The sequence below is a fragment of the Trichogramma pretiosum genome, unplaced genomic scaffold, assembly GCF_000599845.2.
Source record: "Trichogramma pretiosum strain Unisexual culture from Peru unplaced genomic scaffold, Tpre_2.0 scaffold7, whole genome shotgun sequence".
Taxonomy (NCBI): Eukaryota; Metazoa; Arthropoda; class Insecta; order Hymenoptera; family Trichogrammatidae; genus Trichogramma; species Trichogramma pretiosum.
Window position 1 is genome coordinate 1504245 of NW_019641639.1, and position 26698 is coordinate 1530942.

Here is a 26698-nt window from a genome sequence, read left to right on the forward strand (position 1 = left end):
GTGTCAACGTCTGCATATACATATAGGTGCACGCACGCCGATCAGTCCGCAAAGGAGAGAATTATGGTATTATTACGCGTCTCGATGAGTTATCATGAGGAGATGATGCGCATACCGATCGAAGGGAGAGCTCCGCGCGACGACGACGATCGGAGTCGCTTTCGAGGAAGCAAACGAACGTACAAACGTAAACATACCGGAGAGAGTGAGCGAGTAGGAAGAAGAGGGTAAAAAAATTTTTTGGCGAGGATGATAACGATAAATTTTCGCGAACGCCGATGTAACCGCACGAAGACAGCTATTACTCTCTCACGCGCGAAATTTTCTGCACCGCGCCGAGTGCACTTTCTCCTCTTTACGTATGCTACATATGCAGGTATTAGGCCCAGCACTCGCGTTCGTACATGTATACATATCTGCGCCCGCGGTCAACATCCTCTGCACAAGTTTTGAATGCGTGTGTGTCTGTGTGTTCGGGAGAGGGAGAATTGCATCAGCGCAGCACCTACGTTCACAATAATACACGAATGAGCTGCTTATACATTATATAGGTACGGGCAAGCGATTTCTTTTTTTTCTCACGCTTCTTTTTTTTTTGCACTGCGTGCGCAAAAGAGTATCATCATCTTCGTGCCGCGAGGAGTATCGACGCCGAGGGTATTACGGGCGCGTCCAAGAGAGAGACGGAGAGAGATAATTTTTAATGCGACTTTAAACGCGAGGTGAAAGAAAATCGGTATGTACAGTGCACGAAAAAAAATTTAAATGAGCAATGTCGAATGCCAAGGTGGTATGTAGGTTGAATTCTTTCGATATAGACGTGCAGCGGCGCAACACGTACACGTGTGTGTGTGTGTGCGCGTGTGTGCATATTACAGATAGAATTAGCATAAAATCGATGTCAGTCGTTTTTCCTTTATTCCGCAATGCCTCGCTCGTGTACACCGTTTTCATCTTCTTCTTCTTCTTCTTCGGGCGCTGTATTATATACGGGATAAGAGAGGAGCTATAGCCTCTGTGTTATTACGTTCGACGTTTTAGTCCTTGCATGGCGTATAGTCTCGCGTGGCGATAGACGTTTATCCGCGTAAACGACGCCGATGAAAAACTAGAGAGATGGAAATGATGCACCTGGCAATGAATATTTTATATTATACGCGAAACGAGCGTATAACTTTTATGGAATAATCAAAGGGTTTCGCACGCCAATTGAGTCGGATAAAAGAGTATACTACGAGCGAATGTATAACATTATTATTAGTATACTCGAGTGTACCCTATATGTATGTGATTAGCAGTCCGTTATATTTTATATGTGCGCAAAAAATGTGAATATAGATTACGTTACGCCTCGTCGGAGACAAAAAATGGGTAATTGATATTCATTACTCAGCCCATGTATCGAACGTATAGTGAATTTCAAATTACACCGGTGAAAATAATTAGATTAAAATTAATGGGAAAAGTGGAAGACATTTCATTTTTATGTAGAAGGTTTAAAACTGACACGCAGGGAAAACGTTGATGCTTTTTCAATTTTGCTACTCATACGATTATTTTCACATTGCCACTTGAAGATTTACAGATATTGAAGTACTCGCCATGTAGCGGTAGAGGTTGACTTTAATTTCTAATGATTTGTAATACATTTTTTGGCAATCAACGCAAATAATTAATCAACATTGAAACGTTTATTTTCAATCGAAATGTTGAAGTTTGAATTTTAAAAAGTATAACTTTTTCGTTCGTTATGCATTCCGATGCTTTTTTGTTTACGTAAAATTATGAATTAACCCTAAAGCGTACGTGCACGAATCGAACTCGAGTATATCGTATACCATGATGGCGGCAGCAGAAAATTCATAACGATCTTCTAACGATCTACTAACGATCTCGGAACCGATTTTTAGAGCGATTATTACAATACTGCAACGAAAAATTGCAATTACTACGCCAGGTGCAAACGGTCTCGTCTTCGATCTTTATATGCATATACAATACATAAATATGACGTCCACACTGCATACATACGACGATGCCTAGCACATCTATATATATGAAACGGTTGAGCAATTCTCGCTTGATTGAAAATAAGGTCACTGTACACTGCTCGTTGCGTCTGTATAAATGCTTATATTTTTTCCTCGTCTCTGAGACTCTGTTCACATTTATACAGCTTCATATAATGGCGCGCGCTCGCGAGTACATATATAGCGATATATGAAAAAGAAAAAAAAACTAATCTTGTGAAATAATAAAAGAAGGCAATAATTATATTGAGATTCATCGAACGGCAGATTATAAGCGCCGAGCTCTCCTAATGGCTCGAAGGTGTGTATATTCTCCGCTACACATGGGCTTTTAATGCGTCTCTCTCTCTCGTCTCTGTGCATGCATGTGTATATGTGTGTGTGCTCGCTCTTATCTGCCTCGAAGCGTTTAACACCGAAGCAGCAGCAGCAGCAGCAGCAATACTAGTACCAGTACTAGTAGTAGATACCTGCCATGTGCAGCGGCATGTGTAGCTACATACATACATGCCAGTTTCAATGCTATATTATAATTTATATCATATACACACACCGAGAGGCTGATGCTGCTGCCGCCGCTAGGTTGATGCCTCCCCGTATCTCGCGCATCGATCTCTCTCTCTCTTCTCTCTTCTCTCTCTCTCGCACCCAACGAACGTATTTGCACACTATTACCGCTGCAATACTCCACGAGGTTTTATTATTACACGATTGTCACTATCGATATGCATTGCGCTGTGCGCGCGAGTCTCTCATCAAGAGCTATATATGTATAGACGCGGATAAGATAGGTAATGGTTGAAAAAAAAAGGAATTATTTATTTTAATCGATGCCGAGAGATGATTACTGCGCAGAGAGAGAGACTTCATCTTCGTCGTCGTCGTCCTTTTAGTTTTAACCGTAAACATCGGTATGCAATCATAATTACGAAGAAAGTAGGATTCCCCGTGTACACACGTATAATTTGCCATCTCGTATCTTGTATATAACAAGTATATCACAGCCGAAAACGTATACAACAAACTAGATACTACTATATTTTTCAATTCTTTTTTTTTTGTGTGTTGCCTCCAACGACAGGTAGTACCAACGTCAGCCGTCCAAATGTCACGAGTATGTGTAGTGTGCGCGCACACGCCTGACAATGTAATTTCTCACGATATATCCGGTACACCGTACGCACCGATCTTTTTTTTTTTTTTTTACATGTATTCCTCCGATTCATTCCGTTATAGTTCGTTAATTATAATCCATATCTCGGGTGCAGCGTGACGTTTACATTTTATATGCGTACGCACGACAGAGAGATGGAAAAAAATCGCGTAATTTCTTTCGATTCGGAATATGATACCGATTTTTTTCCTGCTGTTGTTGTTGTTGTTGTTGTTGTTGTTGTCGTTTTCGTCGGAGATCGATTCCGGCACGGTCCGTTATTAAAGATATATCCAGACAGTTGCGCAGCACATTTTGCGAGAGAATAGTGGCATTTTCTCTCGCCGGCCTATAGGTAATAATAGCCATGCTCTGGTTGCAAGAAAAATTTCTGCGGCTTTATACAATTTTCGACTCACCGCCGCTGCCGCCGCCGTGGCGAGATGACACTTTAAGGTCAACCATTGAAATTCGCGAGCGTCATTGTGTGATATTAGCATTGCCGATTTTCAGACCAGCTCCAGGTTGAGCGGAAAAAAGTCATGATATAAAGTAGCTGCTGCTGCTGCTCCATACACATGCATATCCTCTCTCGCGTTTATTATCTTATTTTACGGATAAATTAGACTCTCTCGCTCTAGTCTGTGTGTGTGTGTGTGTGCATTATAGAAAGTCATCGGGGCATGAATAAGCTTTTGTAGAGCTGCCTCGCGCTAGTACATAGTATAGCCTTTATCCAAGAGCTCTCAGTGTCTTGGCTCTCCACTGGTGGCTGCAGCACATGTGTGTGCAGGAGAGGATTTTTCGACCCACTTGGCGGGCGTGACTCACACACATACACTAGAGTATATAGTATAGAGGTACAATATGAACACCGAACGGCGAACTCGCCCGAAAAGCCTCTTCACTTTTCAATGCTCAGGCGCAGCGCGCACACATAGGAGGAAAGAGAGAAAGAGACGCGAAAGAGGTTTCTAGACCATCAGGACGTTCACTGCACCGCGCGAGCCTAAGCCGAGCATTAGCTTTGGCTGTATACGGCGCTCCGCGAGCGCGCGCACATGCACATCGGTATGCTATTATACGCGTATGCTGTGCGAATATTTACGCGATTGTTGCTACTCGCCTATTTTTTTTTCTTCCTGAACTTTTTTCGTTGGTTGGTTTTTCGTCGATCGACTCTCGAGCGAAAGACATTTATGGTATAAAAGCGAGAGTCGCGCCGCGGACCTCCTATATCATTGTATATATATCTCGCGAACGAAACGAATTAATTCTCGTTCGCTCGCTAGCTAGCTCGTTGTTATAATAACCTTGCCTCTATATAAACTTTTTTTTGTACGCCGCGCAGGACGAATCAGCGCGCTATCTTCTAGGTCAATGGGATTCATTTTCACCTCGCGGGGCATATATACTATAAATAAAAAAATACTCGAGTCTTACTCAGCGCACGTAGACCAACGCATTGTTGCCGATCATTCCTTCGGTGTGACTTATAAAAAGTAATAATGCAAAATATTTTTCCTTGGCGTTGCAATATTGTACGTACATCATGGATGTATCGACGTACATTATAAGCCTAGAGCTGCCGATCGCAGCTACGTGTGTAAGCGTGAGAAAAACTCCGGAGTAGTATATATAGAGTCGACGACACACTATACGTAACTCATAGATCCCCGTGTGTAGTGCGAGTCGCGCGTGCAGCAGCTCGGCCTAATCTAACAGTAATACACATACACACTGTGTCTTTAGTTACAAGGGTTCGGATCGCAGGGACTCGTCAGTTAGGAGACACGTTTCGTAGATACACAGATACGCGTATCCTCCGTATGCGACACGCGTGAGGTGCAAGAGTGCGAATCTTTGATTCTATAAATATATATATATATATATAATTGTCGTGGGAATGGGTGACACTACTTATAAAATAATTATAACGCCACGGCGGATTATACCCGATTGTGGAGCCTCATATATTGGGCCAAGCACGATGCTCTCTCGCGAGAGGAGGAAGAGTAATTGACGACGCGCCTGCTCCTCTTCGCGGCTGTTGCTGCAATTACGTGCTCTGATACGCCCGCGCGCAGTGCACTACACAGCGTGTTTTCCTCGCTCGATCATTGCTATTAAATATTTCGCTTGTTTGTTTTTCCTTCTTAGCTATACAGTATAAATATATATATATATGTTTCCGACGCGACGTAATGACACCTCCTTAGATATCATCACGCGGCGACTGCGACCCGCATTATAGAGAGCTAAGAGACTCCATCCTTCTGGCTCTCTTCTTCGCGTCGTCGCAATAATAATCGTGCCGCTACGACGACTACTTATATATACCTAGTGCTACTACTACTACTACTACTAACTCCATTACTCGCGTTTGCAGCGCTATATAGGCTCTCGCACGCGGCATTACGAGGTGTTGATTTGAGCGATGGCAATTTACGAATGAATTATTGACCGTAAATTCCGTATATTTATCCAGGTACATGAGACATAAACCAGAGAAAGAAGAAGAAGATTTCCCGCGTATACGTCCAAACCGATTTCTCATAAATCCATCTTCCATGCGCGCGCTGGACGTGCCACGATTTCTAGGCAAATGTCACGCACGTAAGCTAACCGGCCAACCGGCCCAAGCGAGAGATCGATCAAAAAGGAAGGAAAATATATCCGTCGAGTCTATACGTAAGATGCTCGCTGCCTCGTGGAGGAATCTTCGCTCGAGTCGAAGAATTTCGTGTTTTTTAGGCGCGTGATTTCTTGCGTCGCGGTACAGAACGAGAGATAGAGAGCCTATATAGCATTACAATCGGCGCATATAAAACGTCGCGTTTATTATATACGTGCGAAATAGTACCGTAAGACGTGAAAAAGGTAAGATGGATAGAGAGAAGAAAAAATGACTCCATCACGCACCGATGATTTTCCCATGCCCCCCCGCGCGGGACGGGACGGCGTAATATAGCGACGGTGTCGTGAAGTAGTAGTTAATGAAAAGTCATGCTCGTTATACTCGAGACACTTTGCAAATAAGTTGCCAAGAAAAGATATAAACATATTATAATAAGTCGTTGGGATAATCGAGTCGAGAATTTCGGAGGAAGAATCTTCGTCTTGTTTTGTTTTTTTTTTTCTCAAACCCATATCGCAACAATAATCGTCACTCGTCAAAGACGAAGGTTTAGAGAGAGAGAGAGAGAGAGAGAGAGAGAAAAAGAAGGTATCCAAGTGTAACTACACTCGGGTCGAGCTCGCAGCACTTTAAAATGGCAGCGCGAGCATGCGGTCGGTCAGACAGCAGCCGAGTTTTAATTTTAAACAGAGCGCAACGCAAAACGACCATTCGAGTAGTTCCCATCGCGCACGGGGTCCGTTATAAATAAATCCTCCGCATATTGTACCCAATACGAGTGTATACATGTCTCGTCGTTTCGTTTTCTCTGTCCATATATAATACGAAGCAGGTGACAGTTCGTTGTTGTTTTTTTTTCGATCGATGTATAATAATTATTCAGCTTGCGATTATAAAATTGTTTCGAGGCGAAAGTTTCGTCATTTTTGCGCACGCATTAAAATTGCGCTGCCTCGCGCAGCCAGTGACAACAAAAACGTTTAACTGTCCTAAGCAGAGAATAAAATAATAGATTTTATTTTCTCTCGTCCAAAGATCGGTGTAGAAAAAAAAATAAAAGAACTGTAATTATTTTTGCGAAGTAGAAAAAGAGATATTCGCGCGCGAGCCAAATCGATCGTATAAAATATCGATTGCCCCGATGTTTTTATTTTCCCGTATCGTTGTATATAACACCAATTCGGCGCGATGCAGTTCTCGCGCGTCCGCGCGCGGCAGTAATGTCTCGATATAAATAAAAGATGACGATTGATTGTTCTCTTACTACTACTATCTACTACTACTACTACTATTTGCCAGGCAGCGTCAGCGGCGGCAACAGCGTGAGAAAAGAAATCTTATAGATCGGCTCAGCCGCCGCCGAGAGCTGAGGCGAGAGAAAGATCGACAGGTGCGAGAGAGAGACTCGCAAGAGATCGGCACAAAACGCCGATGCGCTATACATTTTTTGCCGCCGCGTGTATATCTATACTATCCAAGATTGCTTTTTTTTCTTGTTTTTAATTCCCTTATTTGAGGAGTGCTGCTACGATATATATTCGAATTGACCTCGTGGGTCCATTATCGTCTTTTCTTTTTCGCGAATTGCAACAACAAATATAATAAATATCGCTGCGTTTGTATTTCTGATTAGCGATGCCGTGCTGCCGATCAGCCACGAAGAAACACAACGCAAAATACAAAATGAATAAACGTACAAAAAAAAGAACGAACGAACAAACATGGATTTCATCGTGTTTATACGTATATGCGAATTGCGATGAAACTTTACAAGAATTTTATTGCGTCAATATAATACTCGATGCTCGTTGTGTGTACACGATTTATGGAATAATGGATGTGTATACAGTATGAGCACGTGAGGAGAAAATCGTTTAAAAAAAAAGTATAAAGTAAGGAAAGAAAAAAAATCGCCACGGTTACATGTACGGATGCTGCGACTGCTGCTGCTGCTACTGCCATTGTCACGTTGTTAGCAGCAGCAGTACCTTACGTGAAATTACGAAATTCCTTATGCTGCTCATTGCAGACACGTCTGTGTGTCTACGTCTGTATGTATGTATGTACGTATGTATAAATGTGTAACATCGACGTGATCTCGTGTAGGAAAGGGGGAGAAATCGCACAAAAATCGAAACTCACGATCGGTATCGATGCCTGCCTGTATGTATAGACGAGCTAAATCTCGATTTTCCGTGTCTCCCCATACGAGATCTCTCTGTGTGTGTGTATTACATTCGAGCTACAGAGCGCACGATATCGATCACGAGTGTGTGTGCACAACCGCCGCTGCCAACTGTCCGATTCGCATTTGTCTAAGCATGATTAATCGAGGACTCGTACACGTACATGTGCAGCTAGTTATGTCGCCGTGGCGCGAATAAATTAACTCGTATAATGGCGTATATGCAAGCAAAAGCACGAGTGTCGAATGTCAAGCGCGCACACACACACACACGTGTGCGTGCATATAAAACACGTTGTACTGTTAAAGAAAGTTATCGGGCGTCCTCCGGGTCAGTAGGTGAACACACGGTGTGTGCGAGATAACGCGCGGGCGACGCGACGTCGTCCGTGCTGTGTATACACGATTTTAGCTCAATTATTATCACTTCGACTCAATTTCGTTCGAGAGCTTCGATGTAAACTGCTACTGATTTAAAGTATTCGTTCAATTTTAATATTAAATTTATGTATTTACAGAGTTGTTCAAGCAAAACAATATGAACGAGTGGATTTGCTGCTAATCAAAAATCAGCCTGCCACTCGCATCTAACTGAGTTTATATTGCACCGTTAATTAAATATCATTTTTTTAAATAAAAAAAATACAAATAATTTCGATCAAACTATTACGTATTTGAGACAATATCAATATTCATTAACATATTTGCCAACTTGTTCGTAAGGCATTATTGTGTCGATCTGCTGCTAGAGGTTGCTTTGCGGGCATGGCAGTTCCCGCAAGTGGCTAGGATTTTGTAAACATATATTATATATATGCTAGCTCCAACCCGACATCTTAAACATTATCATCGGCTGATCTACAACACATTTAAAATCAGGCTCATTATTTGTCACCTCATAATCATTGTGTTTTCACCAATACATGGATTTACACATTTACAGTCAATGAGGAACCTTCTAATAGCGAGTTTAAGAGCACAAAACCCGTCCTAAACCTTTAAACATTCCGATTTTGTGCAGGTCGCAGAAACTTGTCTATTCTTATACATAACCGTCAATTTTCAAATTGCGAGAGCTTCCGGGCGACATCTGCAATCTCGATATGATCGAAACTTTGGCATAGCTCAAATTCATTCTTGCCTCCGTACGAATCTGGGCCACTCGTTCTTATGTTTATCATTATTATAATTAATTTCTTTTTTTTTTACGTTACACTCAAAGTGTTATCACGTGAAACTGGTTTTTTACGCTGAACTTGACCGTACTGCCGAGAACACGCTCGCGTACTCGCGCCGAAATAAGTGCGCCGCCTGATTTTTGTATTATCGAAATGGAATGCGAGAAAGAAAAAAATGCTTTTATTCGCGGCCAACGCGCGTTGGACGACTTAAAAAAAAAAAAAAAAAAAACAGAAGAAGGAAGGGATTATATGTGTGTCAGTTGCTCGTTTCTGTTTTTCGAAAAAGTATAATTGACACGTGAATATATCGGTTAATACATCATCGTATAATTCCGGAGGGCCTCGTCTCTTTTTCCGATCGAGCAAACACACACTCGCGTATAATCCGCATTCCGAATGATCATTTATGCTACATCGAAAATATAGCGTTATAAAATTAAGGCCTTATAGACCGACCATATCCTTGTACAGCAGCAGCAGCAGCACATAACGCTATATATACATAATAATAATAACTATCGTATTACGTGCGCCCGGCAGTGAAATATTTTTCTCAATTTACGTTCTTTCTGCGCTGCACAGCGCGCGCGACTTTCCGTCGTGGCGGTTTTTCACGAGAAAATCTCCTGTTTTTTTGCGCACTACTGCCTACTGCTGTTGTTGTCGTTGTGTGTTAGGTATCTCATAGTTAAATACATTTTCAACTGGTTCTCTAGACATAACGCACGGAGTCGCCGCAGCAGCAGCAGAGATAGACATCTATAACGAACGAGTTTTCCGCGATGTATAAAATCCTTTCACGATGATCTCCGCGCGGCGACCACGACGACGAGTTTGAAGTGAAAATGCGTGCGCGCGCAGTGACTGTTTATACACACAGATGTGTTGTTCAACTCTTCGAGATTGGCCTTTCTAATCCTTCTCTCGATTTGCGCGCGAGTCCGAGTATAGAGTATATAAATATATATATATAAGCTCAACTGTCTCGGAAATACAATAATAATAATGATGGATGGAATAATCGGTGGTCTTCGCCGCGCGCGCTCGGTCGCCTCATTATCTTTAATGATTTTAAACGAATGCGCGCGACACCATACTGCAAAATGACAATACTCCTCGCGGCTGCTGCTGGCTCTCTCCTCTCGGTTTTTCTTCTTTGACTCGCGGATCGCTGCCGCAATTATAAACGATCGAGAAGAGAGGAAGCTTACAGCAAGAAGCATTATATACATTTGCTTATCAGCGGGCTTAATTGGCGGATAATATAAGTCTGAAGATGCATTTATAATATCGTACAAATGCTTGTTCTATGAGACAGGAGAGGAAGCTGGCAATTATAGCAGTGGCGTTCGATATTATTACATTTATAAATACGAGAAAAATATCCTTTGCGGCAGTCGCCCGTGAGAGCAATTTTCAAAGGCTAGAAAAACGACGTTACTTTCTATGTACACGTGCTGCTGCTGCTGCGTGGAAAGAAAGTGCGTCCCAAGGGTATATATAATATACGTGTGCGCGAGTCGCGTTAAAAAGGATTTTTGCTCGAAACGTTTTATAATAAACTACTCGGGTATATAGCTGTAGCTGCCTTTAAAATATTGATGTTAAGTTTTCGTAGCACACACACAAGAGCAAACAAAGCTGCCATTTACGAGCCGCATTTCCATGATTGATATACATACCGTACCACGATACGCGAAGTAAAACTGCGCGTGAAAAAAATGAAGACGTTGTAACCGATTAAATAAAATTAAAAAACTATTCATTAAGATATTAAATGCAGCGATGCAATTACTCCTGAGCACCGCGCGCACTACATTATATTTTCGAAAAAGCTGCACACTAATTGGCTGTACAGCGCAGCATGAGCGCTATAAATATATATAAAATGCACGTTAAAAATTAATTCCCATTTTCCACGATTTAATATTTTCTATTTCGTTGAATCGGCTTCTCGGCCGACCCACGCGCGCGCGAGCGAACATATTATGGAACTTTGGAGAGAGAGAGAGAGAGAGAGAGAGAGAGAAAATTATCATTATACTATATATGTATGCGTTTATATTTTGCGCGCAAAGATTCGCGCGCAGCGAGCTCACACGGCTGGCCCCATTTTCTCTTCTCTGCGTAGTATATAATGCGATATGTCCTTGACCGCCACGACGACGACGACGATATCGAGTGTATAAACGATATGAATACCGTTAGAGGCGCGTCTATATAGTCTCATGTGTGTGTGCGCGCGCGTTTTATAATATCTGCATTTCGCGCGCCGCTGCAGCAGCGGCGACCGACGAAATGTACGGATTAATCCCAGATTGCGGCTCTATCGAGACATTTGATTATTTTTTTTTTATGTACGAATTCGAAACGTTAACTTTGGACCTTGGGTTTTTAATGTGTACATTATATTATATCGAGGTTGAAGAAAGTGCCAAGTAATTATTCCAGTGACCTGATTTTCTTCCATCCCGATTCTCTTCGATGTATTATACAGCACCTGCTCAGCCGCGCATCGTTGTACATATTGTAATATCGATTTGTTACTTTTTTTTCGACCTGCGTACCTATACAAAATTCCCAAGGTCTCGAGACTGTGTATATACTTAATACACGCACACACACGATATGAGAAATTTGAATCAGGTGAAAATGTTTTAAGTAGACACTTATGGGCTCTCGAGATGTATGAATCCTATTAAAGGCATCCGCGCACATCTTCTATCAATTTATGAGTAACTTTATACACACGAATGACGCATATTATAATTGAGAAATCCTCTATACGCGGGGCGTCGAAATGATTTTCTTTTTTTTCTTCTTCTTAAATACTCTTACCGTACGAGTGAATATATACGCGATATCTATCTATATCTATGTATTACGAGACGCCTCACGGCCTTCACTATACACAAGAATATTTTACAGTTAAAAGTAATCGCGCGTAAATAGTAAGAGATGCTCTTGGCTGCCCGTCTCTAATAACGCGCGGAATTCATAATATTCGCGCGCAGCATATTAAACGGTACATCCGTAGCGTACATATTTTCCTTGCTTCGATTGGCCTTCAAAGAGTTTTAGAGAGAGAGAGAGAGAGAGAGAGAAGGGAGGGGCACGGTACAATAAAAACAGTCGTATAAAATAATATATATGTGCCCGCGCGACGACAGGTTCGCGATTCACCGCGATCGTCGAATATACAAGCGTATATAGTTTAGCGTAAAATATCGGTACACCAATCGGCCTAATGAATCAGACTACATACATACGCGGTCGTATAATATACGAGATTCGTATCTCTCTTACAGTGCACTAAAATGAAAATCTCTTCTCGAGTCCGCGCTCACGGTTTGCTGTGTAGCACATGCCTCAAGCTGCTCGAAGGCATTCCACAGGTGCACCGCGAGACAGAAAGAAAGAGAGTCTTGGAGATTCGCGGAAGAATGTGGCGTACCGCGCGCGCGTGCACATATAGCCAAAAAGGATTTATGTATATTACACGCGCGGGTACGTGCGTGCGAGTGCACGAATCGAACCGAAGAGAGACTCGGAGCCGATAACAGCCTCGCCTCCTCTCGCTCGTCGAGTTGTTTATTCACCGAGTGCAGCGGCAGCGGCACGAAATGTACTATACGTTACCATATAATATCGTTTGCAGGGGGTAAAAGTATACAAGCGAAGGGGGGAATCCTGGTGAAAAACTGACGATGCATCGCGTGAGTGCTTGCATTTATATATAACATTACAAAGAAAGGGGCCCTTTTTAACGAACTTTCGGAATGTCGGAATTTCAGCGAGCCGCGGCGCACACGTGCGCGTGCATATAATAAGGGGGAGATCGAGCTTACGAGACAAAAACGAGGGAAAAAAATTACGATTTTCAGCCCCTCTTTTTAGCTCATATATATGCAGAAGTTTTTTATGCGCCGCAGCTGCGCATCCCTGCTGCGGTGCCCACGCGGTGCTCGTGCGACGATCTACCGCAAGACGATATAAATCGATCGGCTCTATTGTAATTTACGGACTTACTGCTAATGCATCCATCGACGCGCCGAGATCGGTATGGGAGAAGGAGATCGATAATAATTAGTTAAGCACGTGCGCAGCGTTAAATAGTATATTATATAGGCAAGGACGCGAGCGAGCTCTCACGGACAGGGCAATTTCAACGTTTTGTGTATATACCGATCGCCGGCTTATGTACCACAATGGATCTCCTCGAGTGTATGTACGTATATGCAAACCGATGGAAATTCTTGGCTGCTGCAGCGACTCACTCGCGGGTACTTTATATCTATTGTCTCTCGGATATTGTGCATTAATGCATACAGAACAACAACACTGGCTTATACAGTACACGTGCAGGTGTGCTGCTGCTGCGACCGGCATCGACACCTCCATTATCTCGTCTTTTTCTGTACCTACTCCTATAAGACTTTATACATGTATATATACACACAATATGCAGCGTTATATAGACACACTCATGAGCGTTAAAAGTGATTTTAAAATATGCTAATGAGCCGCGCAGCGCTGCTACAGTCGGTGTTTACATTTTACGAAATAATCTGCTGCTGCTGCCTTTATGGAACCTCTCAGTATAGTACGTAGAGCGTGTAGACATTGTAATAAGCGATGCAGAACCCCATACACACACACACTTATTCGAACGTCGATAGGTTTGCTGCTGCTGCTGCTGTTGCTGCGATTGCACACATTATTATTATGCATAAATAGCCATCGCGATATACCGATCGGGACGGCTTAAGGTTAAAAGTTAAGCTCTCCGATCCTGTACCGCAGTCCATAAAATATGAGAAGCGTGTGCTTAGCTCACGCACTGCTGCATAGTAGCCTTTCTCGACTTTTCGCGCGTAGCAATACTCGCGCGACTGAATCTCCGTATACGACGCGTCTAATATATGCGAAATTTATCGCTCTCTCGCGTTTGGAAAATGTTTATAATGTATCGCGCGGATGATCGCTTGCGCGGTCGACTTGGTTTTATTTCAATGTCGCGTTGCTTTTGATACTTTTTTGCTCGAAATCGTTTCTGTGTACCCAGCTGAGCCCGAGAGATACGTAACGGAGACCGACGATTTTCGAATTATATATTATCTGCGCGTGCTGCTGCAACAGGTGTGTGTATGTATGCTATAGGATCGCAGTGATAAATCGCGATGATCAACGCTCCATGGATCGGATTATTATATTTATTATCGTGTGCAACAATAAGCCGAGACAAAGTCCCATCGTCTTTGTGTACATCTTATATACTCGTCTCGATTGCGTAATTCTATATGTATACAATAAGTACTCACCACAGAAGGGCACACCCTCGGGTGACCAGCTGCCGTCGGCCTGGCATATCCTGCGTCCGGGTCCCAGCAGCTCGAAGCCGCGCTCGCACGTGTAGGTCGACACGGTGCCGGGCACGAAGATGTCGGCGCCGCCCCGGGCGCCGATCGGTCCGTCCTCCTCGTCGATCACGTCCTCGATCGACGGACCCGAGAATCTGACGCTGCTGTGGGCCGGGGCTCCGGGATAGCCGCAGCCGTGAGCACCTGCAAAGAGCAACAAATGAAATAACGATCGAGTCAATTAAGAATATCTGTAGAATGAAAATGTCCCATTGCACAATGGCGTATGCACTGTAGCGTTAGGTTAGGTGGGGGAAAAATAAATAAAAGGAATAAACTTAAGCTACTGAATAAATGTCAAGTTGATTATTAATTAGATTATAATTATATGGTATAAATTTGAAGGGCGCCACTGCATGAGACGGCATGCAGACCGTCGTGATAATTTTCCTCGTATTCGTTTTCCCGCGAGTTCGCGTCGACCGGCTCGGCTCGTCGGCGAGATGTGATTTCCCCGGGTGCGTGTAAATAAACTTACGCGACGGACGCGGCGACTCGACGGTGAAATTACGACTTAAAACTACCTTTCGCAAAATCTTCGGCACGTCGCTGGGCTGTCGTCGTCGTCTCGTCTCGGCGTCGATGATGATGGCCGCTGATGGTGTCGATGGTTTATGCCACAAACTTCACTTGGACTCGTCAGTCCAAGTGGATGGTTCGTAAAGCTCGTCGAGCACACACACACACTCTATTTGCAGAACGTTGCCTGCTTCTTTCGAGGACGACTTTTCAAGACCTTCGTCTGTTCGGCTAATTCGTTGAGGTTAGTGTCGTCGTTTCACTTTTCGTGGCACGAGAGATTCTGCCGTCTTTTTCGCTGCTCGATAGATCGCAGCGTCGCGCGCGCCTCTCTTGGCGCTGCGTATCGTGATCGGAGGCACGTGTCGTTGCCTGCTCGTCACGTCGTGTGTGTACGCGCGTGTGAGTGTGCGTGCATCCTGCGTGTGCTCGGCGCATGTGTGTGTGTGCGTCGCTTCGCCTCGTTGTCGTCCCGTCTCTGCTGCGTATGTGCGTGTCCATTGTATAATCTATTGTATACGCGCGAATGCCGGCTCGCGGGCCTCGTAAGTCGCCACTTGTAGCCAGTACATTAGATGTACTGCTACAGCACATACGTATGTTTTCGCTGATTTTATTAAAACTAATGGGCCTGTAACGACGTTTGTGTCTGTGTGTACACGGTATAATAGGGAAGAAAACGTGCCCGCGCGTCATCCTGGATAATTCACTCGTTCTGTACACGTGCAATTTTCGCGCAATCGCTGCCGTAGGTTGAGAAAGGGGCGTCTCGCGTGCGTATTATCATCGAAAGCGAGCACACGTCTAATACGTACGCTACGATAGTAGTGTGTGTGTGTGTGTCTCTCGCCTCGTAGACGCGCCACGCGCGCAAACGATGAGATATTTCGAAATCGAGCAGTACTGCGCGCAGCGATCCTTCGATGCGAAAAACTCGACGCGCGCGCGCGCATTTGCATCGCAGCGGCGCGTTTGATATTGCGCAAAAAGCGCAGCAGATAGAGAGAGCGAGCGACGCGCGTACTATAATATGTAATTGAGACTTCGACTGCATTATATCCACTGCGTTTGTAAATTTTCTCGAAGAATTTCGGCGAAATTATCCCAAGAATCTAAGCATCGCGAGCCAATCATCGAGTTTGTCTATATGTCTAGGCTAGTAGAGAGAGATGTTTTAATGCTGCCCGAGAAATTGGTATACCGGTTGCATCAGTTACGTCTTTTACACATCATCTCTCAATTGCGGCGCGCGCTATATATATATTCGGGGATTCTTTTGCTCGTTTCTCCCTCCCTTGACTTTCGCTGAATAAAAATGCCTCAAAAATAACTTATACATATACCACAGTCGGTGCACGTAGCTTCCTTGAGCATATATAATATTCGTACATTATAAACGTAAAAAAACTTTCTTCGCAATTACGACACACGATGACCATACAGTCGAGATATATAATAATAATGAGATGCACCTACACACACACGTGATGTATCTTGATTAAAATTTCAAAGCGCGGCCATAATAAGGAGTTAGCCAAACGATTTGGCGAATCTAACACGTCCAGTATACGTCTGTGCGCGAAGGTGCAATCATCGAGTCCAAATTGAAATCCCAAGAGCACAAATGAGATACGTGCGCGCGAGCTTGTCGAAACGCACCGCTATATACTATGGGATAGGTAGGTAGGTATGTGCCGGCATCGAGATCTCTCGGTGAGCTTGACGCATGGCACAACGCAAGGCGCGTTATTTACTCCGTGTGCGGAGTCCGCGCTGTCGCCCCCCTATTAAATTAAAACCTAACTTAGAGCCTCGACGCACTGTACCTATATGTGGGATAAAAATTAATTGCTTTCGTTGTTGTTGCTCACTATACGGTGTTGTTTTTGTTATTCACTTAGCTGCTGCAGCCATAGCCGTAATTAAAATCTCACAACTCGCGGGCTCGCGCGCGGGACAAGGACTCCCTGTATATAGGAGTTGTGGCCCAAATAATCGGTTAAATAATAATAATAATAATAACCTGACGCAATCCGCCACGCAATCCTTGTTATAACGATCGACGACGAAATAATTCTGGACGCGCGCCACAACAAAAAAAAAAAGAAGAGACGCGTCGAAGAAGTGGTAAAAAAATGTTGCGATTTTTTTTTCCCTGCGCGCACCGATAATTCGCGTGACGAAATTATTGTTTATTGCGCACCCGCGAGCCTATACGGGCAACTGTTTGCGCTGTATTATACCGTACACTCGAGTCAACTGATGCGTTGAAACGCATACATCAATCGGTCAATTACGCACACACACGCACATACGTAATTGCGCAATATTACATACGTATATACGAGAGCTCGAGTTCTCTCCAGTTGTTATGTACATGCGCGGGTTTTATTTTTCATTATTTTTTTCTTCTTTTCTTTTCTTTCGTTTTGTATATTATACACCTTTAATGACGAGCGCACGCGACTTCGATACAATTTATTCTACACCACGGATTTTCCAAATTATCTTTCTCATCGCAGGCAGCTTCGTAATATCGTTACACGTACGAGAAATTTCACTTCTTCTCTCTTTGATTCCTTTTTTTTTCGGGGTTTTAATTTCGTCAAGGATACACATACACACACAGCAGCAGCTCCTTTCCGTCCGCGCGATAATAAGTGTTACATTAATAAAGGATGGACACATCGCGCGGGCCTCGCGACCGGAAAAAAGAGTCTCGCGCCGAGTTTTCTCGAATGTGTGTGTGTGTGTGTGTGTGTGCGCGCTGCGCGCGATAATAATTTTCATAACTCCTCGCGGTGTGTGTAATGTACACATCCTGGGCAGCAGCGCGCGTTCGTTATCGTGATTATTGAGGACGATACACCCGTACGCGCGGAAGTACGATGTATGCATACGCAGCGCGTACGAAAAGTAATTATGCTTCCTCTCTCTCCGGCCGAATCAAAGCTCGGACGCGTGTACAAGTAAGGGCAGGGATATCGTACAAATTGCGAAATTAATACTTTGTATATATTTTCGCTCTTCTGCAAGAGAGAGACCACCTGCTGTTACGTATATATTGCTGTTCGTTTACTATACACGGGTACTTATGACACGCACGTATAAGAGAGGCAAAAAAGAATTCAAACTGAGCAGAAGAAGAGTCAGAGAGTAGAGAGAGGATGGTACACACTCCGATGGAGTAATCATAAGGATATGTTATTTTTTCCCTCTTTTCTTTTGCCACATCATGTGCATAAACGTATATAATACGCGTGTTATAAATAACAGTTCCGTCTTTGACGCCGATGCGCATGTGTATCCTATCTATATAAAAGGAATGCTCGCCTTATGCACGCATACATATATAGACACAGGAGCGCATTACAGGCAGTTCTCGGGCGCGCTCGCAAAGGGGCTGCTACGAGCAAATTCCGTTAGGTCAGAAATCGAATGTAGATAAGTGCACAGGCCGCATAAGTACGCAGCGTATGTATAGCGTAGCAGACTCGGGGCTCGCGCGCGATTAGCTTATTTCGCTTCGGAGCTAGAACCTCGACTTCCGCATGATGTTTTGCTTCTTCTTTACTTCTGTTGCCAGCTGTATGTACTTATACAGTGATACTTCTTGTACACTCTAGCTACTTTAAAACTGCTCTCGACTCGCGCTTACGTGTGTATTTTTACGAGCTTTTTCTCGGATCGTGCAGAGCTTGGACTTGGGTGTTGCAAGCATTTTTCAGCTGTATAATATGTAAAATAAGTGAAAAAGGGAGGCGGACTGGATAATAAGGCACGGGTATTACTGCTTAGAATCTTCCTCTTTTTTTTTGTCGGTTCGACGATTAGCTCCCTCCTTGGCAGCAACGGGTACGATATATACACCGACTTTGATAATGTTTCTATTTCCAAGAAATCCTACGCGAAGGGGGGAAAGGCTAATTTCTCTCTACGACCGATCAACACCCTTTATACTTGGACACGTGCTCGCCGATTGAGCAATCATACGTAAGTAACTTTGACGTATATATACATCGCGAGTCGGACGAACCACTGCCAGTCGACTCGAAAAAGAATGGCAAACATTACTACTGGCGGACGAGCTACGGAAGAATGTATATACACATGTATAATACATCCGGCTTTTTATAATGTAGGTTGCCAGGTTGCGCGCGGCGCACTCTTTTGCCACGCTCCTGTGCCCCTCTGCCTGCCTGTGTCTATATGTTTGTGTGCGAGTCGAGTTTTCCACTTTAATACAAAAGAGACCGCGCGAGCATGGAAGAGACTATTATGACTCGAAGCTACGAGGAGAGCTACGAAGAGTGGCATTGATATAAATAAAAAAAAGCTATAGCTCGCGATATTTTTCAATTATACGCTCTACGGATCGTCGGCATCCGATTTATACTTTTATATGTATATATTCTAGTGGCGCGCCACTTTCCGTTTTTGATTATCGATCGACTCGAGAGAATCTACAAGTTTATTGTTATTATTATTTTATTTTCCACTTCGATCTAACTGTTGCTGCTGTGTGAGAATGTGAATGTGTAAAATTCCAATCACACCTAATTAGCATCGGCAGGTATGCGCACTGGGTATACACGAAATAGATTCTCTCACTCCGCGCGCGGAGCAATTCGATTCTCCCAACGAGGTGAAAGTTTCTTCCTCTGTCTCTTTCTCGGGGGCCTGGCTCTCTTTGCATCTCGCTCCAGGTTTTTACAACTCCGATAATATAATACCATATAAAATCCGTACACTTTGCGATCCCGCGACGAGAAGAAGACGATCGTGCTCAAAAGTAAAAGAAAAAAATAAAAAACAAATTCGGAGAGAAAGAAAGGAGCGATAAGTTAAACCAAAAAAAAAGGTAAACCCAAATCAGAAAAAAATCGATCGAAACCTGCGCGTATGTGTATATAGTAATACACTTGCACGCCACGGAGCAGAGCAGAGCAGAGCAGCAACGGAATGGTCCCGTTTAAAAAAGTGGGCCGCGCGCGAAGCAAAGCAAAGCAGAGAGACAGAGACAGACGTATAACGCGTGCGAAGCAGCTCGCGCTCGCTCACTCACTCGGTTTACTGGGGCCGTTATGAAAGCTCGTTTCTCTCTTTCTCTTCTCTTCCTCTCCTCGCGCGCATCTATATACACGCGTGTATGTGTGTGTGTGTGTGTGTGTGTGTGTGGATAACGTATGTATATCGTCGTCGGTGCAGTGCACTTGTTAACGATACGTGGGAAATGCGCCCATCGATATATATATACCACCAATATAAACGGGCCTTATAAAACCTTTTGTTTTCATCGAAGAGGGCCCAGGCCGCGCGCTCGTTGTTATTGTCAGAGATCTCTGCACCACATGTATCCGTGTACGAAGGTATGCTCGCTCGTTATTAAGTGGTTGTTTCGCGCGCGCTGCACCGAGGCACGCGAAAAAGGCAAGCGAAAGCGATCTCGTACCGATTTTTCGCCGGTGCATATATACCGATCTTTGCCGCGCATACACAAAACTTTCGGTTTCCGCTGCTGCTGCTGCTGCACGCGAGATCGAGCTTTATAACTGCACCGCCGTGGTTAACAACATTTTGATCGATCGATCCGTGGCGAGGCTTTCGGCAATTAACAAAACTTTAAGCCCGCATCGACGAGCAGAAAAAAAACGACAACAACGTACATATACACGTGTGTGAATCATGTGCTCGATGTGCGCGAGGGGGGGAGGACTTTGGCCACGTTTGGCAATCTCACTTTTCACGTTTTGTATATTGAATTCTCGGCTGTGCTGTCGCGGCGATTTGTCCAAGCCCAAGACTCGGACTCGCTTCGCGCCTGTGTGATATTAACCGTTATATGGTATATATATGCTCGTGTACACCTTAAACGCGCGTCATAAATACAATCGCGCGAGTTTCTCTGCTTCTTGATTTTTTTTTCTCGGTCAGCGGGTCGAGTCTCGAGTCGAGTCGCTCTAAAGACCAGATCACACACAGCAGACGGTGTTTTATTTTTTTCAATCGCCCAGCTGTTTTACGCGCCGATTTTAATGCGCACGCGGTCCAGACACGTACCAATTACGCGAATGATAATGATTCGCCGCGCGCGAAATACATCCTCGCGTGATCTTTGGCTATTAACCGATTTTGACTTATACGAACGTCGTTAAACGAGACATAATAGATTGCGATATTCGCCGCCGTTAAACGTTCACGATACATATCGGTATGTATCGAAAGCCTATGATTTCCAAGCACCCAGGCGATACATAGTGTGCATGGGATATAAATTATTGAAGAAAAAACGGCTTTTTAGCGGCAAGACGGCACGAGACGGGTGCGTGCGTTGTTGACGCGGTATGCAACGAATGCCATTGTAATATATATATACCCTAGACATCTTCAGTCCTTGTATACTATAATGTATAAATTTCGCAAAGTTTAATTTCAAAATATTTCGACACACGCGTCTGCCGCGCGTATATTATTATGCGTTTGTTGATGATATATAGAAAATGCCGCTATTTGCCAATAATAAAATTATGCAAAAATGTTTACAGGTGTATGAAAAACGAGGAGAAGAAGAAGAGGACGAAGAGGAAATAAATCTAGAAAAAGAAGAAACGTTAAAAGCTCGCGCTTGAAAAAAAAAGTATTTACGATCGAGCCACGATATAATTATCGCGAAAGGCGCGCGGCTAAGTGAATTATCAGGATCGCTCGGAGCAAACGCCGCACACACGTATGCATGCATGCATTATATACACGGTAGAGCCGTGATTTTTCTTTATGGCATGTGTGCGGTATGGTATAGGAGGATATAAATCAAAGCAGAGCGGCGGCAGCAGCAGCTTAAAATCGCCGGAGGGGATATAAGTATTAAAGGGCCCATTAGGCGTGATAATGGCCAACCTTTCGCTCTATTATCTACTCTCCATATATATAGCGCGATGCGCCGCGATGATAATCGCGGAAGTGCTCTCCAACTTACTTACACACACACACATCGCGTCACACACGTAGACAGATACCACCAGGTATATGCACATCATAATTGCACGTGCGGTATATCGGATGCACACACACACACATGCATGTGCTCTGCACTGCTATATGAATGTGTATCGGCCCATTTGCATAACTGCCTCGTAAGCGCCGCTGCCGCCGTCGTACGTCGACGTCGCTCGACGCTAAAAGATAACTGCACGACTCGACGTTGGAAGAGAGAAGAGGAAAAAAAGTGTAGTCGAGTTTATATAGGTTTTTCGCGTTATTTAGCGCCACCAGCAGCAGACTCTAGAGAAGTAATTATCGAATATATATACACCAAGATTACTACTGCTACGGATCGCAATACAAGTACGAGAGAGAAAAAAAAGTGTCGAAGGCGCTTTAAGCTCCGTGAAAGTCTATGCGCAATATAAACGTCGCGTTGGGCTCTTAATCTATTTCTCTGACTTTGTTCGTAAAATTTTCTAAAATATCGGGAGAAAGTGTAAAAAGCAAATGTATATAGGTAGTGTTGCGAGCTGAGACGACGACGACGACGACGGTCGCGCGCGCAAACACACACAGACGTGACTAGCGTATTATACACACAACGCGACCCTCTTTAAATTCCGTCATAACTTATTCCTCGCCTATACATGCAGTAAGTGGTAGTAGCAGTAGGAACCTAAAAACCGATCGACTATCTCCTCTTTTGCGCAGACACAAGCTTCTACGTATATAGACGGTACTGCACCGATTTCCACGCTAATTAAAAGTATCGCTTTACAGGCGCAACAAGGACGAAAAAAAGTAGCAGCAGCAGCAGCAGCTACAGAGCCTCGTGTTCGCGAGTTGCCGATCTGTGCGCGGCGATGCCGACGGCAATATAGGATATACCCTGATCGAAGTTGAAAATCTCGTTTGCGCCGCGCCGCGCGTACTTAACACAAACACGCGCGAATACATAAACACATCCTAACGAGAAAATGAGCTTTTGCTGTTTTTTTTTTTCATTTAGAGAGAGGAAGCAACGAGAGAGAGATAAGACGCGAAGTGTACTTATAAGTATATATATGCATGTGGCCGTGTATATATCGAACAATCGAAAGTGAACGGGGGGGCCCCCGCGAAGGCTGCAGAGATGCATGATCGAGAGTGCGCACGACGAGCTACTAACCCGAAAGAGATCCTTGATCCTCATCCGAGAGTATATAGAAGGTGGAGGTGTATATAGAGAAGGAGGAAGGATATATAGGTATTCGACACCTATTTCGATTAAAGCTTGGCGCGCTTCGCAGTTTATTACGTACATTATATAGCTTCGTATCGGAGTTTAAAGTCTCTCTTCTCCCCCCCCTCGCAGCGAAATATATATATATGGGCATTATGTAAAATCGCACAATAATACGTACTTAGCGCGCACATTACATTTGCATTGTAAGAACGCGTGTATGGATGTCTTATCGCTTCGCGCATTTCCGAAAGGAAGAGAGAGAAAAACTTTCACAAACGACGACGGAGAGGCGCGACGACGTACAGTACACACACGACGAAAAAAAAAGCTTTGCACGATGATGATACGTGAATATACTCGTGTGTGTGTGTGTACTTTTGCAGAACTGAACGTATACGACAATGGCATTTCTCACGCGCGAGCAGCATAGAGTAGAGTCGTACTTGCTATATATACTCCAAATGTGTATGCATGGGATGGGATGGGATGGGATGGGATATATGTATGTATGGCACGAGACGAGCTGAAAAATCATACATTTCGCGCTTTCTCCTCTCTCGGCAGCGACGACATATAGCACGTATAGGTGTATATCTAAAAACTCTCGAGAGCCTCGCGAATCTTCCCGAAGATTACATCGCGAGACGCTCTGTCTATTTCAACGCTTTATAATATATTTGTTAAAATATGAATGCGGGCTTACGATGTTATTCTTAGATCATCTCCAGACGCGAAGCTCGCGACGATACACATTATTGTGATACGTAATATTTGCACTGCTTTTTTAGCATTGCGTAAAGTTACGCCTCTCTCTCGAGAGAGAAAAGTACGGATGGCGCGATATACGAAATTTTAATTGTCAATCTAGCCACGCCGGAATATTACATTAAACTACTCAGTTTTTAATTTGCAATGTAGTACGTTTTTCGTTTCTGCAACAAAATATTATATCTAAAATTGTCTCTCTCTCTCTCATGTGTGTTATACATGTAATACACCCATATACGTGAATTGCACGCTTATAGTTGCGTTTCTGTGTGTGCTCGCGCACTCGCAGTGTAGGAATTTACCGTTTCGACCTATGTATAATGGATACACGTTGATGTTTAGACGCGTGTGCGCGATGCGATGCTCTCCTCTACGCCGCGTGCGCGAAAGCGTGAATTAACATCTGCGCGAAGTTGCATACGCACACATACACGCGTGCACAAATGTGAATTATGAGCAAAAGCTCGTGTATGATATGTACGCGTGTGGCAGCTAGATATAGCTATATAGCTATATGAACGAACGAAGGAACGAGAGAAGGCAAACGAGGAGGCAATGTTCCAGAGTGTTGAGGAGGGCAGCTCGCGAATCACTTGCTGCTGTTGCTGCCTTTTCTTGGCATTCGTATATTATACCACCAGTAGAGAGAGAGAGAGAGCGAGCTAATAACTGTATATTTTTGCGCGCTTATATGCTCGCGGCTCGCGCTCGCCTTGTACATTATACCAGGCGCACGAAACAACGCGTTAATTGCGCGGATAACACGCCTCGCTGCGAGAGAGGCGCTGATTTTTTTCTTTTTTTTTCTTTTTTGTACGCGAGTCCGAGGAAAATGAAATTTATGCGGCGATACGAGGCTCGAAGTAGAAAAAAAAACGGAGAAACGTACGCTCGCGCTGCCCTTTTCACCGTTCGTAAAGTTACGGAGTAAAGGTAATTCGAGCGACGTTGAAAAAAAAAAAGAAGAAGGAAAATAAGGAAAAGAAGGAAGATGTTTCAGCTGCGCTTCGAGGATCGTAAGTTGGCTTAATAATCTGCCTAATTAGCATGTTAAACGAGGCCTCGTGCTCGCGCCTCGCTCGCGCTGCTTCAGGTATTCCGGAAGACGATTATCATCGAGCGCGCGCCATCCACACAGCTACTACGTCTCTGACCTACATATAATAATATAATATTGCTCGCGCGCGAAGGCATCTTCTCCGTGAATACGTACGATATTCATTATTATACGTATACGCGTATCTCTTGTCACCTGCGGTATTATTATTGTAAGTCGAAAGCTCGAGAGATCCAACCGCGAGATACGATGTAAACTCTCGTTACGAGAGTACAGTGTTTATATTTGCTCGGATGATTCGGATATTAATTTCTCCGAAAGCTGTACGCGACGCACGATGGACCCAAAAAAAAAACAACGCGTGGAAATTATCAAAATACACGATCTCGAGATACAGGTGAGTAATTGTCAATTTTGAATCCTCTTCGATGCGCAACGAGCGATCGTCGATTCCTCTTCTCTTCGACGAATCTGCTAATATAAAAGCGATGTATAGCTACCACCGCCGCGCCAAGCACATGCACCACCGGCAAAAAAGCCGCTACTACCGCACGCGTATACAGAAGCACTCGCACTCGCACACACTATATATAAAACTCGGTTTGTCTCTCTGACTAACGGTCGTCGACTCTCTGCTGCCTGCGATGCACTCGCGTGTGCGCTCGCTTGCGCACAAATGAAAAAAAAAAACCGAAACGAAAAAAAAAAAAAGGTGCAATACGACGAGTGTTGGGGTGTTTGCGGGGAAGGATGTGTATGGTTTAATGCACGCACCTTGGCTCGCTGCTAAAATCAGCAGCAGCAGCAGCATCGACAATGCCGCTATTCTCGGCTCCATAATTTTCACTTTCTGGAACGTATTTTTGTCGCAAATTGTTTCCACCGAAAACAAAACTGTCCCAATTTCGCTTCGACGTTAATTCGGCTCAGCGCACAATTCTCTTCTCCGTTGTGAGTGTACGCCAAAAAACTTGTTCACTTTTTTTTTCGGGTCGAACGAGGAAAAAAAAATTAACAACTAATGAAACAAAACCAAAAACTCCAGTGCCCTATTGCTGTGAGTTAAGATTTATTTGAACCTCATGACACGCACTTTTTTCAACACTGTCCCCAAAACAATGGGACACACAAAAAATCCTGTGTCCTCTCTCTCTCTCTTCACCAGAGTCAATACTGTATCGTAAAAGTGTCCACCTCGCACTGCACTTGTATATTCTATGTTCCTCGGTAGTGCTCTTGTACTCTCTCCTTACTTTCTTCCTTCGTGATACGCGCGATACTAAGCTTGACAGTCGACTGAGGCCGGCAGGAAGTCGTCCACCGGGTGTATCTCTCTCTCCACAGCGGCGAGCCTCTCTCTCTCTTTGCGCACAGGTATGGGTATACAAAAGAGTAGTACCTCCTCGCGGCGGCCGGCCTATGTGTATAGTATACACAGTCTCTTTTCTCATTCTTTCTCTTCCATGCGCGGCGCCCCACTCCACACCTGCTACAGCAAGTGCTACGACGATACGAGTGTGTGTGCATGTGTGTGCACA

General features: G+C 44.0%; 1 protein-coding gene across 1 annotated transcript; it reads right to left on the reverse strand.

The window, feature by feature from the left end:
* Positions 1–1559: 1559 nt before the first annotated feature.
* Positions 1560–26419, reverse strand: LOC111693808. The gene is made up of 3 exons (XM_023459583.1): positions 25935–26419; positions 14509–14751; positions 1560–1630 (listed from the first exon to the last, which is right to left on the reverse strand). The coding sequence occupies exons 1-3, from the start codon at positions 25996–25998 to the stop codon at positions 1560–1562; spliced, it is 378 nt and encodes a 125-aa protein (XP_023315351.1). The 5' UTR covers positions 25999–26419.
* Positions 26420–26698: the final 279 nt, after the last annotated feature.

What these genes read in the sequence shown, in the direction of transcription:
- LOC111693808 (XM_023459583.1), bottom strand. Translation starts at nt 25,998, where the DNA reads ATGGAGCCGAGAATAGCGGCATTGTCGATGCTGCTGCTGCTGCTGATT. An exon ending in GATTTTAGCAGCGAGCCAAG is followed by an intron (nt 14,752 to 25,934) that starts GTGCGTGCATTA and finishes TGCTCTTTGCAG; the next exon opens with GTGCTCACGGCTGCGGCTAT. An exon ending in CGAGGGTGTGCCCTTCTGTG is followed by an intron (nt 1,631 to 14,508) that starts GTGAGTACTTAT and finishes ACAAATCATTAG; the next exon opens with AAATTAAAGTCAACCTCTAC.